This window comes from Gobio gobio (assembly GCF_949357685.1).
Source record: "Gobio gobio genome assembly, chromosome: 21".
Taxonomy (NCBI): domain Eukaryota; kingdom Metazoa; phylum Chordata; class Actinopteri; order Cypriniformes; family Gobionidae; genus Gobio; species Gobio gobio.
In genome coordinates, this window is record NC_137117.1 from 32345908 (window position 1) to 32362409 (window position 16502).

A 16502-nucleotide genomic window follows, 5' to 3' on the forward strand; every position below is an offset into this window, starting at 1 on the left:
AGGTAGAGAAGTGATTTCTGGCCATGTTTTACCTGTTATTGGTGGTTTCGCAATAAAGTAGTTTGTTGCTTGGGTAGGAATTGGTCCACCAACCAACTCGGTTATTGATTTTTCTTATTTTTGTCGTGACAGCACTTCACTGGAGAATAAGTATATCTATAATGCCTAAAGGCCAGTTCACACCAAGGACTATAACGATAACAGTAAAAGTATAGTTCTAAAAATCGCTCTAAATATAAAAGAATAGCACAGTCCACACCACAACTATAATGATAACGGCACAGAGAAACAATATCATTGCAATCACTTTCAGAACGATTTTTTCCAGCTGATGAATGATAAAAACATTGACAGCCAATCAGAATCCACCTAGCTTTAAAGAGCTTGTGCATTTAAAGGGCCAGAGGACAAAACTGCAGCGTGCGCTTAGAATAAACAGATCGGCTAATGTAGTCGTCTTTATAGTGAACGTTCTTGGTGTTAACAGGCTTTTATGATGCTTTTGGTTTTTGTTCAGAAGTTGAGATGACACATAAGTGTTATATTCCTGACATTAACTATATTAACTAATACATATTATGAATATCTTCACAAGTTTCACAAAGATGGACACTGGCTAATATATGATGCAATGAATGACATAATGTCCTGCAGTCTGGTCTGCCCTGACTAGTAGGATAAACAGTTAAGTAATCCAAATAAATGGAATTTTTAATAAAAAAATTCATAAAATTGTTTTATTATTATTTATTCTAAATAGCTTATTTAAAATAATAAATAAAGCGGTTTTAAAGGTACAATATGTAAGATTTTAAATATTAAAATATCCAAAAACCACTAGAACAGTGTTATATGTTTTGTTGACTTGTGTATTTACATTTTCCCAAATGTTTCCAAGAATGTTTATATCCAGAGAAATAAGCAATTTTAACCAGGACACGGGCCGTGTCTGTGCGTCGCCTATGAATGACATCATACCTGCGTTACCCTCGATTTCTGGTTATTTTGTAGAAACCATGGAAACACCAAAGAAGACGCTTTTTATATTATGTGTTTTATTAGACAGGTGATCAACTGTTTGGATACATTCATCAACAGAAAATGAATCATTGTTATACAGCTCAACACAGTTTGTCTTATTGTTTAAATCTTGATTTACAGCGAGTGCCATGTTTTACCATGCCTATTATCCATCTAGCTCCTGCAGTGTGAACAAGTGTCTCATAGCAGCTGCCGAGCAAACGCACAGAGTAGCATTATAACATAATTTCAACACACTCAAATAATGTATCTAATATGATAAAACACCACTGATTAACACCTAATACGCATGAGCGGAAGAAGCGGAAGTGGCGACTGCGCCATAATAAAAGCTCCGCGAAATCAAGACGTCATCACGCTACGTCTTTGTTTTGAATAAGTGACCTCTAGCGGCGAAAAATGACAAATTGTGGCTTTAAATGAAATTTTTGAAGTGGGCCCATTGTTTACAACCCCCAACCAATATAAGTATCCCAGCCTTCCCCAGGACAACAGCTGGCAGCAGACGGTGTTTATCAGAACTCTTTGCTCTTTTGATTTAGGATATATTCTATTTATATCCGTCATTGTTTGGGTGAACTGTTCACTTGAGTCATACAGTAGAGATGAGCTGGCTGTGTCTGTAACCAGTAAACACCACCACTAGCCTACAACGACGGTGATCAAGAGTCTAAGACCTCACTGGTCTGTTAATGTTTTTTCTTTTACCCACTTACATGGAAACCCCCGGTTCTTTTCCCCCGAAATGCATTTCCTAAAAACAGAGATGAAAGTGAATTATTGTCAGTACTGCTCTCCTTCGTTTGTGTGTCTGTCTGGTGTGATACACCCTCGTCTACAACCTTACACCACAGGAAATAATCCCCAGCCCACTAACAAGCGATTGACTCATGTTCAACTTGCTTTTAGCATTGAAGATCAAGCGTATAGCTGTTACTGAGTCAAATTGACTATGTGTGACAAATCACAGCTCAAGAGTCACAATTTGCTTAATTGACTGAATGTTGAAAAAGATTTAAGTTGCAGTAAATCTGTTGTAAAAATCTAGCACATGTCAAAAGGACTTTCAGGGCTCTGTTCCAAAACCTAGTGTGCTGCCTACCTTTGTGAAAAGAAGTACAATTTAGCATACTTTTAAAATGAGTACTTATTATGGAATATATACTTAAGTGTGAACTGAATATAATGTATTCTGAAATGGAAAAGTGCTTTTTTGACCAACTTACGGAGGACTTAAGTACATCTTTATATGTAATTTCATAATTACTCAAGTTAATTAAGTTGCTATGTACGTTCCAAATCACTCACTTTTGAGTGTCTGTGACTGTTAGGATGCTGTCTTAGTACGTCAAATCAAAACTTTTTGTGTTTTCCATGCATCCTGTGAGAGGTAGGGTCTTATCTATGTGCCAGAGTGGAAAATTCTGTCCATGGAGAAAAAGAGATGTAGAAGGAGGGGGAAAAAAAGATTTAGGGGGCCAGAGAGGGGAAAAAAAAGAGAAATAGATGGCAGAGTAGCCCGTCGGATGGAGGAAGAATAATTTCTGCCACTTTTCAAGGATAAAAGGATCCTGTTTCCTATTGTGCTGGTCATGGTACTGGTGGCTGAAGTGGGATATGAACTAAATAAATGAGGGAAGTGAATGGGTGGGCTCTTCCAGTAAACCTTTCACTTCATCACCCCTCTATTTAAGCTCATCAGTGCCATGTGTTTCCCCAGCTTTCCACAGGCCAGTGTGTGTGTATATGATATGATTCTAACTGTGTGTCTCAGCTTTGTCCAAAGCAGTGCTAGTTTCGTTTTGCATCATTTAGAGGTTGGCGCTCTGACTCAGAGGTCTGGATTACATCCGACTCCTAATGTTGGGTAACCAGGAGAGGTATATGCCAAAAACCTACACTAACAGAACTAACAGGGTATAAAACCATGATAGTATCAACTGCTGATGCCGTTAGAGGACACTGTGTCATGTCATTTAAGCTGTAGACATGTCAAAACATGGGCTTTTTTCTTTCCTTCAATTGCGAGACTCATGTTTGACTTATGACAGTAATTTTGAAGATCAGTTTTCTCTGTTAAAGAACTGGAACGTGACTCCAATAGCAAAATGAAGGGCAAAGGTTGACCTGAAGCTACAGCTGATGTGTTGGCAGATGCTGTTTGAAGAGATCAAGCTGATGATTCATAAAGCAAACATCAAGCTGACATTGTGCAGTGCGAGTTAAACACAATTTATTTAAGCCTGTGACTTTTCAGAGCAATTTGTTTTGTCACAATATTGCATTGTGTGCACGCTGTTCTAAAAGTTCCTCATTTTGTTTTGGAGGTCTCCTATAATGTTTACATGCATCCAAGGTCAAAAACACTTGAATTTTTTCATGATATACATTGCAGCATCACCTCTTTTCTCAGTGTCTGAAACGGTTCGATAAAGGCCCAGTCTGTTGTGATTGGTCTACTCTGCTCTGATTGGTCATATTTGTGATTGGTCTACTCTGCTCTGATTGGTCAGATGGCTCAGTCTGTTGTGATAGGTCTACTCTGTTCTATTTTTAGATAGATAGGACACAAAAAAGAGCATTGTCATTGACCCATAGTTTTTCTCAGCTTTTTTCCCTCAAAAATGTTTTCGATAAAATCTGCGTTGTTGCTGGCATGAGTTTCCCATTGCATTTTGTCCTCAGTGTAATTGGCACCATATGGAAACTATCCGTATGCATACATTTCTAGTGACAAAAGATCCCTTTAACTTCAGTGCATTCTACATGTCCACGTCTTTGTATTTATAGCATCCATAAAGGATTGTATAAACAATCAGCTAAACTAGAAATTCTAGCAGATGTGGGATATCTGCTGATTGTATTCTGTTCATTGTTTTGTTTCTATTTGGAAAGAATGCGTATTTACTTCTGTTTATTCATATCTTACCTTTTTGATTGGCTGCTTCACTCTGGAGATTTGTGATTCCTGTTTAGTTTGGATATAAGATAACAGAAGGGGTGATCTAATATTGAAACTCCTATTGGAGAGGCTAGAGGATACATCTTGTCTGCTGGAGGTTGGAGAGTAGGCCTATCTCTCAGTTACCTCATGTCTCCATATAGGGAATCAATCCAAATAAAAAGATGTAATCACATCGTGTGTGAAAGCAGACCTCTGTGTATTCCCAGCCTCTCCCATGGGATCTGCTTAAAGCTGACTGTGTGTTAACATGCTCACAGCTGCTCGAGGGTTGAGAGCATGTTAACACGCACAAAATCACAGTGAAATAAGGAGAGATTGATTAGACAGTGCTGTCAGGGGACATGTACACACATATCTAGCTCATTTTCTGGTTTGGTTAAAATTGACTTGTATATGACCATTTTAGCTATTTAAGTTATTTAGGTGCTTCTGTATGATAATCTACTAAGAAGTTGTGTCTGCATATGGAGTTATTCCTGTTCCTCTGTCAGTATATGTCTATTTTGGCTGCATTTTTTGGGGCATCGGACATGGCAGCCTTGACTCTGATGCTCCCTTAGAGATAATTGTTAATTATTATAATAATTAAGTCCCTCACATATTCATAACATGTATTATTATTTATATTATTATTATTATTATTATTATTATTATTATTATTATTATTATTAACAATAATAATAGTAAGTATTATTGTTTTATGGTAATAATTATAATAATTTTAATAATACTATTAATTAATTATATTTTTCCCCCACATATATTTATTTTCAACTACAATAATATAAATGATGCTGTTAATGTTACAAATTAATAATAATAATTATTTTATTTCCCAAATATCTGCTGTCAATAATAATAATAATAATAATAATAATAATAATAATAATAATAATAATAATATATAAATTATCCTGTTATTTTTATAAATGAATAATAATTATTATTAATTTATTTTCTATGTTTATTTTCAATAATAACAATATTATTGTTATATAAATGACACTGTTATTGTTATAAATTATATATATTATCTAAATAATAACAACAATAATAAATACAATTATTTTATTTTCAATTATAATAATTATTATTATCATTATTTATTTTTCAGATATATTATTTTAAACGACAACAACAATACTTATTATAGTTGTTATAAATTATTATTATTATTATTATTATTATTATTATTATTATTATTATTATTATTATTATTATTATTATTATTATTATTTGTCCAGAATGTTTTCCCATTTTGACTTTTTTTTATATTCTAACTGATTCTCATTAGATTTACATTACTGTAAACTGTTTTTTTCCCATTAATATACCATTTTAATTTAATTTAAATTTTAAGTCCACATAAACTGAAGAATGTACAACATTCAAAATATTCAATCATATTCAATCATATTCATAATGATCTATATGATTTAACTAATATATCATTATTATTTTCACGTTACACTTTATTTCACATTTGTTTGCATTACAGTGATGGGAAGGGTTCTTTATTTTCATGAAAAAGGACACAATGAAAAAAACCCTTGATGGTCCTTAAATAAGCTTAATTGTCTTTAATCGATTGATTTAAAAAAATATATGACCTGGACATGTTCTTGACGTGTTTCCTGAGATGAACAATCACTATTGAAGGCTGTTTCTGTTAGTCACCAGTGAAGAACGTGTGTAACGTTAGTATCTGCTTCTCCTGGGACCCCTGCATTCAGCTCAGACTAATCGCAATAATTACACTGTTTACACCCGAGCCCACCGTCCACCCTTGCTCTCCTCCCACGCTTCCTTCACCACTCTGACATCCCTCCATCTCTTTCCCCCGTCCTTTCTCCATTTCCTCTGCTCTCATATTCATCTCCACCCGTCTTGTATTTCTGCACTGCTTACAGGATGACTCCTTGTTACGAATCCTTCTCTGCACCTCCTCTCTCTGTCCACGTTTGATCTCTACATGCATCTCCAGACCCCAACAGACACGTGTACACACAGCAATAGGGAAAATTTCCTCTCTGCCTCCGAGGAACTCTTTAAAAAGCCTCACACCTCTACGTACAGGAAACGAGTGCAGAGCGGATGGAGCAGCTGCTACTGGGATGACGGTATCAAATCAGTCCAGGAACTTCCTAGATGCTGAGCCTAAGCAAAGCACTCACAACCTCGGATGAAAAAATATAAAATCCTCTTAATCTCTGTGGTAAAACTGTTACACATACACTACTGGTCAAAAGTGTAGGCTCAGTACGATTTGTTTATGTTTTTGAACATTTTGAACACCTCAAACCATTCCTGAACTATTTTTGCATTGTGGCAGGGCGCATTATCGTGCTGAAAGAGGTCACAGCCACCAGGGAATACCTTTTCCATGAAAAGGTTACATGGGCCTCAACAATGCTTAGGTAGGTGGTACGTGTCAAAGTAACATCCACATGGATGGCAGGATCCAAGGTTTCCCAGCCGAACATTGCCCAAAGCATCACACTGTATCCGCCGGCTTGCCTTCTTCCCATAGTGCATCCTGGTGCCATGTGTTCCCTAGATAAGCGACGCTCACACCTGGCCATCCACATGATGTAAAAGAAAACGTGATTCAACAGACCAGGCCACCTTCTTCCATTGCTCCGTGGTCCAGTTCTGATGCTCACATGCCCACTGTTGATGCTTTTGGCGGTGGACAGGGGTCAGCATGGGCACCCTGATTGGTCTGCGGCTATGCCTTTCTATCAGAACCAGCATTAACTTCTTGAGCAATTTGAGCTACAGCTCGTCTGTTTGATCGGACCACACAGGCCAGCCTTCGCTCCCCACGTGCATCAATGAGCCTTGGCCGCCCATGACCCTGTGGCCGGTTCACCACTGTTCCTTCCATGGACCACTTTTGATAGAGACTGACCACTGCAGACCGGGAACACCCCACAAGAGCTGCAGTTTTGGAGATGACAACAAATAAGAACATTCTAGAAACCATGGAAACAAAAAGGAAACAGGAAACAAAGAGTTACAAACTAGCAGTCCCCCTATACCCTTAATAGGGTACTATCATTAGGGCACTCATTTGTAGTGGTGTCCGAAACCATAGTGGACGTCATCGAGTGCACTCATTCAATCCCATAATGCACCGCAATAATAAGTATACAACTGCTGTACACTCAATGGCTAGAAAATGGCTGAGAGTTGCGCACAGACGATGCCGCCCACAGCTGAATCATCCATCCATTTAACAAACCACTGGTCGAGTGTGGTGTAATATCATACAGGTATAAATTCATTTTTAATTGATTATTAAATTGTTTAATTAAAGTTTATATATGCTAGTTTCCATGACAGTTCAAGATAAATCTTTTCAAAACTATAAGAGCTGCCGGTTTGCTAAGTTTCAAATGATTATTAAACAGCAAGCACAAACTATACAAAAGCGGCAGCCTTTCTGGTGCACCCAAGTGTCCAAATTCACCCACTCGTTTTCATTCAGTCCTTCAAGTGGACTATATAGAGCAGGGGTCTCCAAACTCAGTCCTGGAGGGCCACTGTCCTACATAGTTTAGCTCCAACCCCAAATAGACACACCTGAACCATCTAATCAGTGTCTTACAAGGCCCTGGTTAGACACTGATTAGCTGGTTCAGGTGTTTATTTGGGGTTGGAGCTAAACTCTGCAGGACAGTGGCCCTCCAGGACTGAGTTTGGAGACCCCTGATATAGAGAGTAATAAATGAGGGTATAGGAGATGATTTCGAACACAGCTCATGACAGCAAAACAGAAATAAATATGAAAGTTACGTTAGTAAGATTAACTTTAAGTGAGTGTTAGATTAAATCAAATTTCCAATATCAACCCATACCGATAAATGAAAGAATCGAATATATAATCCGATATGGTACCAATATATTTTGTGCATCACTACTTTAAACATGCTATAGGCTGTTTAAAGTTGCTGTTTAACCGTAAACAGTGTATCTTATTCCAAGGCTGACATCAGTTATGAGCTCAGCCATGTTTCGTTTGGAGCTTTGATTTGGTGGAGCCACCTTACAGTCAAAACACATCCTGTCACATAAAAAAACCTACTTACTACTGCTGTGGTATTACACTTGGCACGTGGACTCGCCTGTGGACCTCTCCTCACCCTTAACGTCCCATTACACGTGGGAACATGTTCCTCTGGGCTCGCAGCAGAACACAGGGGCACATAACAGGGGCCTGCTGTTACTTCACAGATGGAGGGAGGGAAGCAAGGAAAGGGGGGGTGGGTAAGAAAGAATAATGGATAAATAGAGGGATGAAAGGCTGCTGCAGGAGTCGTGCGTAAGATTTGGACTTACAGATGGAATTCTGAGTTTGTTCTGGCTGCAGGCCGTCCGGTCTGAGGGAGGTGGAGCGCATTGGCATTTTGTTAAACGAGGGAAAAATGAAAAGCGGAAAGTGTGGATTGGATAAGGAGAAAGAGAGTCAGAGCGAAAGATGGAGGGAGAGAAAGAAGGTTACATACAAGAAGAAACAAAAGAGTGTTGGCGAGGAGAGGAGGAAAAAGATTAGCGATAGGAAAGAGAGAAGTATTTTGGATTCAAAAGGAACGATCGGGCTTGTGCGGCAACAAAAATGTACCATGGTGACCATAGTTTCCAGCAAAATAGCAAAGTTACTACACTTATTAGTGGTTATTGCTCATACTTAGGGATCTGAACAAACCCCTAATCCTGTGTATTAAACTTTGGCGTGTAGCTCGTCCAGCACTTTTTGTGCTATGGACATGAGTGATGCCTAAAATCTCATTTGGGAGAGATGTGATATTACTTTTCTCAGCAGACAGGCTTACATTTTTTTTGTTGGTATAATGAAACAGCTGAAAAAAAAATCCCAAAGACACTCTTTTGGTGAGGTCCTGTACGTAACCACCAAGAACATCCTAACCACCACCTAGAGTAGTATCATGCTAAAAAACGCTGTAGTAATGACCGCATAGCAACACCATGGCAACCCCCCAGTGGCAGTTTTGTGCAAGCAAACACCATTCACAAACTAATTTGGTAATATGTTATTAACCACCAGTCATAAAATAATAATTTAATAATAATAATAGATTTTTAAAAATACATAAATATTGCACTGTATAAAGGAGATTCCTTATTAATGTATTAGTAACAAACACTAATGTGCACCACTGTTCAAAATGTGTGGTCAGTAAGATTAATCAAAAGTACGAGTATAGACATTTATAATGTAACAAAAGTGAACTTTTTGAACTTTGAACAAAGAATCCTCAAAAATGTATCAAGGTTTCCACAAAAATATTAAGCAGCACAACTGTTTTTAACATTGATAATAATTTGAAATGCTTCTTGAGCATCAAATCAGCATATTAGAATGATTTCTGAAGGATCATGTGACACTGAAGACTGGAGTAATGATGCTGAAAATTCAGCTTTGATCACAGAAATAAATAATGTTTATATTATAATTAAAATATATTAAACAGTTCTTAAAAAAATTATAATGTTCACAATATTACGATTTTTACTAATAAATAAATGCAAATACATTTTGATTGAATAAGGAGCCTTTCAAAAACATAAAAAAATGACAGACCCCACACTTTTAAATGGTATATTTTGGTGAATTACATTTTTGTAAAGGAAGACCAAAATACAGTTACATAGTAAGAGAAAGGGTGAACGAGTAGTGTATGAAAACATGAACAGGATGGATGAGGAAATGTTTATGGAATGACTGACACGCAGAGGAAAAAAACGAATAGATGGATGGAAGCAGGGGGAAAGTTACCAGAGGAAGCGGGAAAATGTTCCCAGGGAATTAGAAGGAAAATGAAAAAGGGAGAGGGGCATTGAAGAAGAAACATCTGCTCATAGCGACAGACCTTAAGAGAGTGTGAGGGTCAGTAATTGCATGGCTCTCAGCGGCTGATGTCTTTAACACAGTCGCAGTGATATCTTTTACACCTGGTAAAAATAGTTACACTGTGTTTCACTTAACACTTCTCTTCCCTTACAGCATTACAGGCAGGTTGTGCAGCCCTCTGTGTGTGTGGAGAGACGCAGGGAGATTTCTTGTCTTTGTATACCGTGGGGAAGATGTCTTTTTCCACCGGAGTGAAATACTATCCTTGAATTCTGTCCGCACTGCGTTTTGAGACATAATCGTTCACTTGCTTTAAATGTGACGGCAGCTTTTTTAGCCAAGAAAAGAAGGAACTTGATATCATAATGGGATCCCACCTAGCAACACACAAAAACACAGATGAGAACAAACACTGGCTATTGGGATAATAGTGTACTAAATGTGTCATGGTGTTCACAAAAATATTGTTTTCAACATGAATCATTATTAGAAATGTTTCTTGAGCGTCAAAATCAGCATATTAGAACGATTTCTGAAGCATCACGTGACACTGAAGACTGACAGCTTCTTCTAAATTATAATAATATATCACAATATTCCTGTTTTTACTGCATTTTTGAACAAATAAATGCATTCTTATTGAGCTTAAGAGGCTTCTTTCAAAAACATGTACAGACCCTAAACCTTTGAACAGTAGTGTAGTTATCATGTTGCTTGTGTAGTTCAGTGATGTCCGGTTATCCTGAAGTTTTGTTTGCAATTACATTTTGGCAGTCTGATCGAGTAATACAGTAAGTTAAGAAGCAGATAATCAGATCTATTCATCAAACTGGAAAAAGAAGGTCAAGTTACAGTACGTCCATTGCGCTGTATATGATGCAGTGTCACATACTCTGATTGTGTGCTGCATATTTTGGCAAAAATTGTTTGTAATCCAGGTGTTTCAATCATAATGAAAAACCACAAGCTGTACATGTGAGTAGTGTAGTAGTGTGCTGTTCTGAACATACTCATTGAGCTAGTAGTACATCTAATCAAGAGAGAGTTTGATTCGACAAAATTAAAGGGATAGTTCACCCAAAAATTTTAATTACCCCATAATTTACTCACCCTCAAGTCATCCTAGGTGTAGATAAAATTATTTTTTCAGACGAATACAATCTGAGTTATATTAAAAATGTCCTGGCTAATCCAAGCTTTATAATGAAGGCCAAATTTGAACGCCAGAAAAGCACATCCATCCATTATAAAAGTAATCCACACAGCTCCGGAGGGTTAATAAATGCCTTCTGAAGCGAATCGATGGGTTTGTGTAAGAAAATATCCATATTTAACATGTTATGAAGTAAAATATCTAGCTTCCGGCGGACCACCTCCATATTCAACTTAGGAAAAAAGCGCAACTGGCGCGATGATGATGTCGGACGTAGCGCAAGCGGTTGAACTGCGAGAGGTGTTACACTTTCTTGTATAAGTTGAATATGGAAGGCGGTCCGGCGGAAGCTAGATATTTTACTTTATAACGTGTTAAATATTGATCTTTTTCTTACAAAACCCTTCAAACCCAACCATTCGCTTCAGAAGGCCTTTATTAACCCCCTGGAGTCGTGTGAATTGTGGGCTTTTTTTGGTCTTCAAATTTTGGGCTGCCATTATAATGCTTTGAAGAACCAGGACATATTTTTATATAACTCTGATTGTATTCATCTGAAAGCATAATTTCATATACACCTAGGATGGCTTGAGGGTGAGTAAATCATGGGATAATTTTCATTTTTGGGTGAACTATCCCTTTAAGTGCACGCCCACAAGTGCAGGATGAGTCAACATCAGGATTTTTGGTCCGATTCTGGTCAATTTTAAATCTGCTAACTTTTGGACTATGTTAGCATATAGCTACATTAGCATATGGATGACTCCAAACAGACATGCTAAAAGCCAAATAACTCTCATTTTGATTTCATCGGGTTTTAAGGAAACACAGACGCATCTCCAGCTTGTATTTTTGGAGACACAAACACCCAAGTGAACAATTCCCTCTATTCTTCACTGCCTCATAAGTTATGTTTCATTGTCCTGTTGTACAAAAACATACAATCTTTTAATAACTCTCTATCTCACTCCCTAGACTCACACAAACACACACACACAGTCGTAGGTCAAGGCCTAGTGTAGTGTCTGTGCACTTCAGAGTGACTTGTCCATGCCTCAGCCCTTTTCCTGTGGCCAAACAAACAGAGCAGGATTGGGCAGGGGATCGGATGTACAGGGAGGGGGAGCGCTTCATGTTACGTAAGCGTGAATGTCAGCGCACAGACACACACACACGTTTTCCCGCCTACCACACTAATGATGCCTCCGCCCACATTACCCCATAAGGCAAAACATGTAGACATGTAAACATGGTGTGAAAGAGTTATGTACATACTGTACCACAATTTATGTTGTTGTATCCTGTTATTTCGTACGAGATCATCCGAGAGGAATGTGCATACTAATGTGTTTTGTTACTGCCCATCACCCACAATCCCTTGCATCTCACTTTTTCTCCAGTCTCTGTGTTATCAGCAGATAGTTTGCTTATCTGTTGCTTTCGGGAAGCATTTCCTTCGCCCCATCTCAACAGATCCCTCTTCACCACTCCCTTCCCCTCGTCCCAGGACAAACGGATGGAGAGGGAAAGACGACAGGGTTATGAGTGAATGTATCTGTGTTGGACGGTGGAGGCAATGCAGAATTTGAGTTTGAGTCATGTTCCTTTTCTCTGTTTCAGATCAACACAGCCTGCATCCCAGCGCAGCCCTCCGAACTGGTAAGACTGTTTATATTTTTCTTTGTTTCCTTCCTTTTATCTCATAATTGATCAGTTTTGTTCTTTTTTTTCTTCCATTTATACCAAAGTGATCATTTTCCCACTCACTGGCTCCTCATTATTTACTTCCTTCTTCATTTACTCATCCATGTATTCACTTATTCACTCACTTGTTTTTCATTCACACTGTCATTTGCTCACTTGCTAGTGGTAAAATTACATTTCTGTTGTCCTTTATGTTTGAAAAGCATGTAAAACATTCATTAAGGGTCAGTAAGAGTCTCTTATGCTCACCAAGGCTGCATTTGTTTGATAAAAAATACAGTAAAACTGTAATATTGTGAAATATTATCACAATATAAAATAACTGTTTTCTTTTTTTTAAATATTATAACATGTAATTTATTTCTGTGATGTCAAAGCTCAATTTTCAGCATCATTACTCCAGTCTTCAGTGTTACATTCTTTCTTATTATTATCTATGTTAAAACTGATTCAATATTTTTTCAGGATTTTTTTAATGAAAAGAAAGTGCAAAAGACCAGCATTCAACAGTATAAATCAATTTAATGCATCCTTGCTGAATACAAGTATACATTTCTTTAACAGAGCTCTTTATTGACCCCAAACTTTGAATTGTAGTGTATCAATGTACTAGTCATGAATTAGCTGAATTAAAGAGTGTTTTATGACTTTGGTTGTGTCTCAAAACCAAAACCAGCTTTTCCGAGCATAGTGCCTATGATGGCCAAAAATGCTATTTAGAAATGCTGAGACAATGTTTGTGTGTTATGTCCTAAAACACTGGGGAACTTTTATTATTTTTTATAACTTTTTAACTTTTATAAGTGTGTAATTATTCAGGTTGTTAGTTTATTTGCTTCTTTTTATTTAGTTTAGTTGATGTAATCAAGGGTGTCCTGTACTTTTTGTGGGGTCACCAGTTGCACTCCTGGTTCAGATAATACATAAATATTAGATTATGCTTCTGGAAGTAATGAATGTAAAATAAGGTACATTTTTGTGTAGTTCCTCTGTTTATATATCTGTGTTCTCATCTGCTGCAGCGAAGGGGGGCATCCTCCTCTAGACACATTCAGCATCTGGTAAGAACTTTTTCATTATTCTTTCATTATCTCTCTCACTAACTGACACATGGCACTTCCTCTACATCAGGGATTCTCAAGCTTTTGTCAACCCCTTTAATAACCAAAAATGGCACCACAACATTTTATTTTATTTTATTTTATATTTTATTTTATTTTATTTTATTATTTCGTTTTTTTTTAAGTCTTTAGCTTTAGTCAATATTGAATTGCCTGTACCCACAGATAGACATGAGCTTTCATGGCCCTCGTTGTGGTTTTGACTCAAGTTCACAGTTTAATCAGAACCATTAGACTCCACTGTCTCAAGAATAAGTTCTCCTCTTCCTTATTTTCTTTTGCTTTTGGGCCTCAGACAGTGCTTCAGTTCTTAGAGTGGCGTTTGTCTATTTACATATCGCACATATGAATCAGATATTAAGAAGAAAAACGGTTTTAATAAACAGAAAAGACTCTTTTGTACCAAGAGTTGGCACTGTCACCTAGACAAAAAAAGTTTATTGAATTTATTGTTACCAAACACAATGATACAATCTTATTTTGTCGTTTTTCCAGGGCTCGACCAAGTCTCTGACCTACACTAAACAGAGGAACACTCTCCCGAGGTATGTTTGGCGGAAACAAAATTGAAGCTTTTAAAGCATCAAATCTCAAACCATGAAGTTCAGTGATCGCTGCAGGATCGGTTGAGAATGCTTAAGTTCTAAGACTTTATTTCCTGTGCTAATCTCTACTTATCTCAGATAAGTTACCTCATCCCAGCAGGGTTTTATTCCCTTCGGGTTTGATGTGAAAAGTCAAAAATCCCTTTTGGCCGCAGTGTGGTGAGGAGCAGAGAGCTAATATGTGTCAGGGTGCGTGGTTAGACAGCTCAGCTGTGTCCAATCAAACACAACTCTCAGAACTAACTCCAGTTATATGAAATAACATTTACTGGACTTCACATCATTCTTTATGATGATTTTAGCGGTTTTGCTTTAGAGAAACTTTGTTTCTTCGTTGGGATGAACCATTATTGGATTTCTGGTCAATGTGTTAATCCAATCATTATTTTAATGTTACTGTAAATGATAAATGTCAAATATTACAATTCCATACTATTTTATATGAATAAATTGAAAATAAAATATTTAGTTATATAGATTAACTTTAGGCAAGCATTATATGAGGGAAAATGTAATCTAAATTTAAAAATAGGGGAAAGGAGCAGCACGATGGATGGATATATGGATAAATTGGATGTATTTATGGATATATGCTTGAATATTTGATGGATGGATGGATCAATTGGATGAATGGATGGAAATATGGATGGATGGATAGATATATGGATGGATATATGGATAAATTGGATGAATTTATGGATATACCGGTATGCTTGAATTTATGGATATATGGATAGATATATGGATTAATTAATGGATTTATGGATGGATGGATGGATGAATTGATGGATATATGGATGAATTGATGGATATATGGATAGATGGATGGATGGATATATGGATGAATTTATGGATATATAGATGGATGGATGGATGGATGAATGGATGGATGGATATATGGATACATTTATGGATATATGGATGGATGGATGAATGGATGGATGGATGGATATATGGATTAATTTATGGATAGATGGATGGATGGATGGATGGATGGATGGATGAATGGATGGATGAATGGATGTATATATGGATGCATTTATGGATATATGGATGGATGAATTGGTGGATGGATGAATGAATATATGGATGAATTTATGGATGAATTAGATGAATTTATGGATATATGGATTGATGGATGGATGGATATATGGATGAATTTATGTATATATGGATGAATTTAGGGATATATGAATGGATGAATTGGATGAATGGATGGATATATGGATGAATTGATGGATATATGGATGGATGGATGGATGGATGAATGGATGGACTGACAGGAAACAGACAGACAGATATATAGATAGATAGATATATCATAGATCAGATCATATATCATGTCATATATTTTCTTATATCATGCATCCCTTTTTCTCAGAAATTTCCCATCGATCCCTTCTGGTAGTTTTTTTTTCCCTAGCTGGTCCAAACAAGTCTAGATGGTTCATTGTTTGGGCTGAAAGCTGGTAGACATGGTTTAAATGTTTAAATGTGGTAGACCATCTCGCTCAATCTGGTGCTAGTAGATCATCTTGGACCAGCAACAAGACTCATGATGTTTTGTGGCTTTTAGTTTATGTCTGTTAGCTTTTCAAGTCATTTCACAGGATCTTTAAGCTGGTTTTCCCTTCTCTCTCAGGAGCTTCAGTGTGGATCGGGTGATGGACAGAGTGATGGAGAGGCATTATGATTTCGACCTCACATACATCACGGAGAGGATCATCTCTGTCTTTTTTCCTCCTCTGCTGGAAGAACAGCGGTACCGCCTCAACCTCAGGGAGGTGGCATCCATGCTCAAGTCCAAACACCAGGACAAGTTTCTGGTACGTGGCTCAGTGTGTATTTTCTGTATGTCTGCATCTGAGGGAAGCTTGTGTTAAAGGCATTTTCATTGTCCTGGTCCATTTTTATCCAACAGTTATTCAATCTGTCTGAGCGAAGGCATGACATCACTCATTTAAACCCAAAGGTAAGGCTCAGTTTTTATGATTTTACGTGTTTCTATCACTACAAACTGCTTTGCGTTTGAACTTTT

At 37.2% G+C, this 16502-nt stretch overlaps 1 protein-coding gene across 7 annotated transcripts in view; it reads left to right on the forward strand.

Moving 5' to 3' along the window:
- The window catches only part of tns2a (tensin 2a), a 57526-nt gene that overhangs the window by 24475 nt on the left and 16549 nt on the right, over positions 1-16502 (forward strand). For 6 of the 7 annotated variants that reach the window (XM_079803610.1, XM_079803612.1, XM_079803611.1 and 3 more), the window contains 5 exons: positions 12655-12693; positions 13761-13799; positions 14355-14404; positions 16107-16290; positions 16386-16436. In XM_079803610.1, the coding sequence (XP_079659736.1) occupies positions 12655-12693; positions 13761-13799; positions 14355-14404; positions 16107-16290; positions 16386-16436 (363 nt within the window). Of the gene's footprint in view, positions 1-12654; positions 12694-13760; positions 13800-14354; positions 14405-16106; positions 16291-16385; positions 16437-16502 lie in introns of those variants that run through there. The other variant, XM_079803616.1, reaches the window with a different exon arrangement.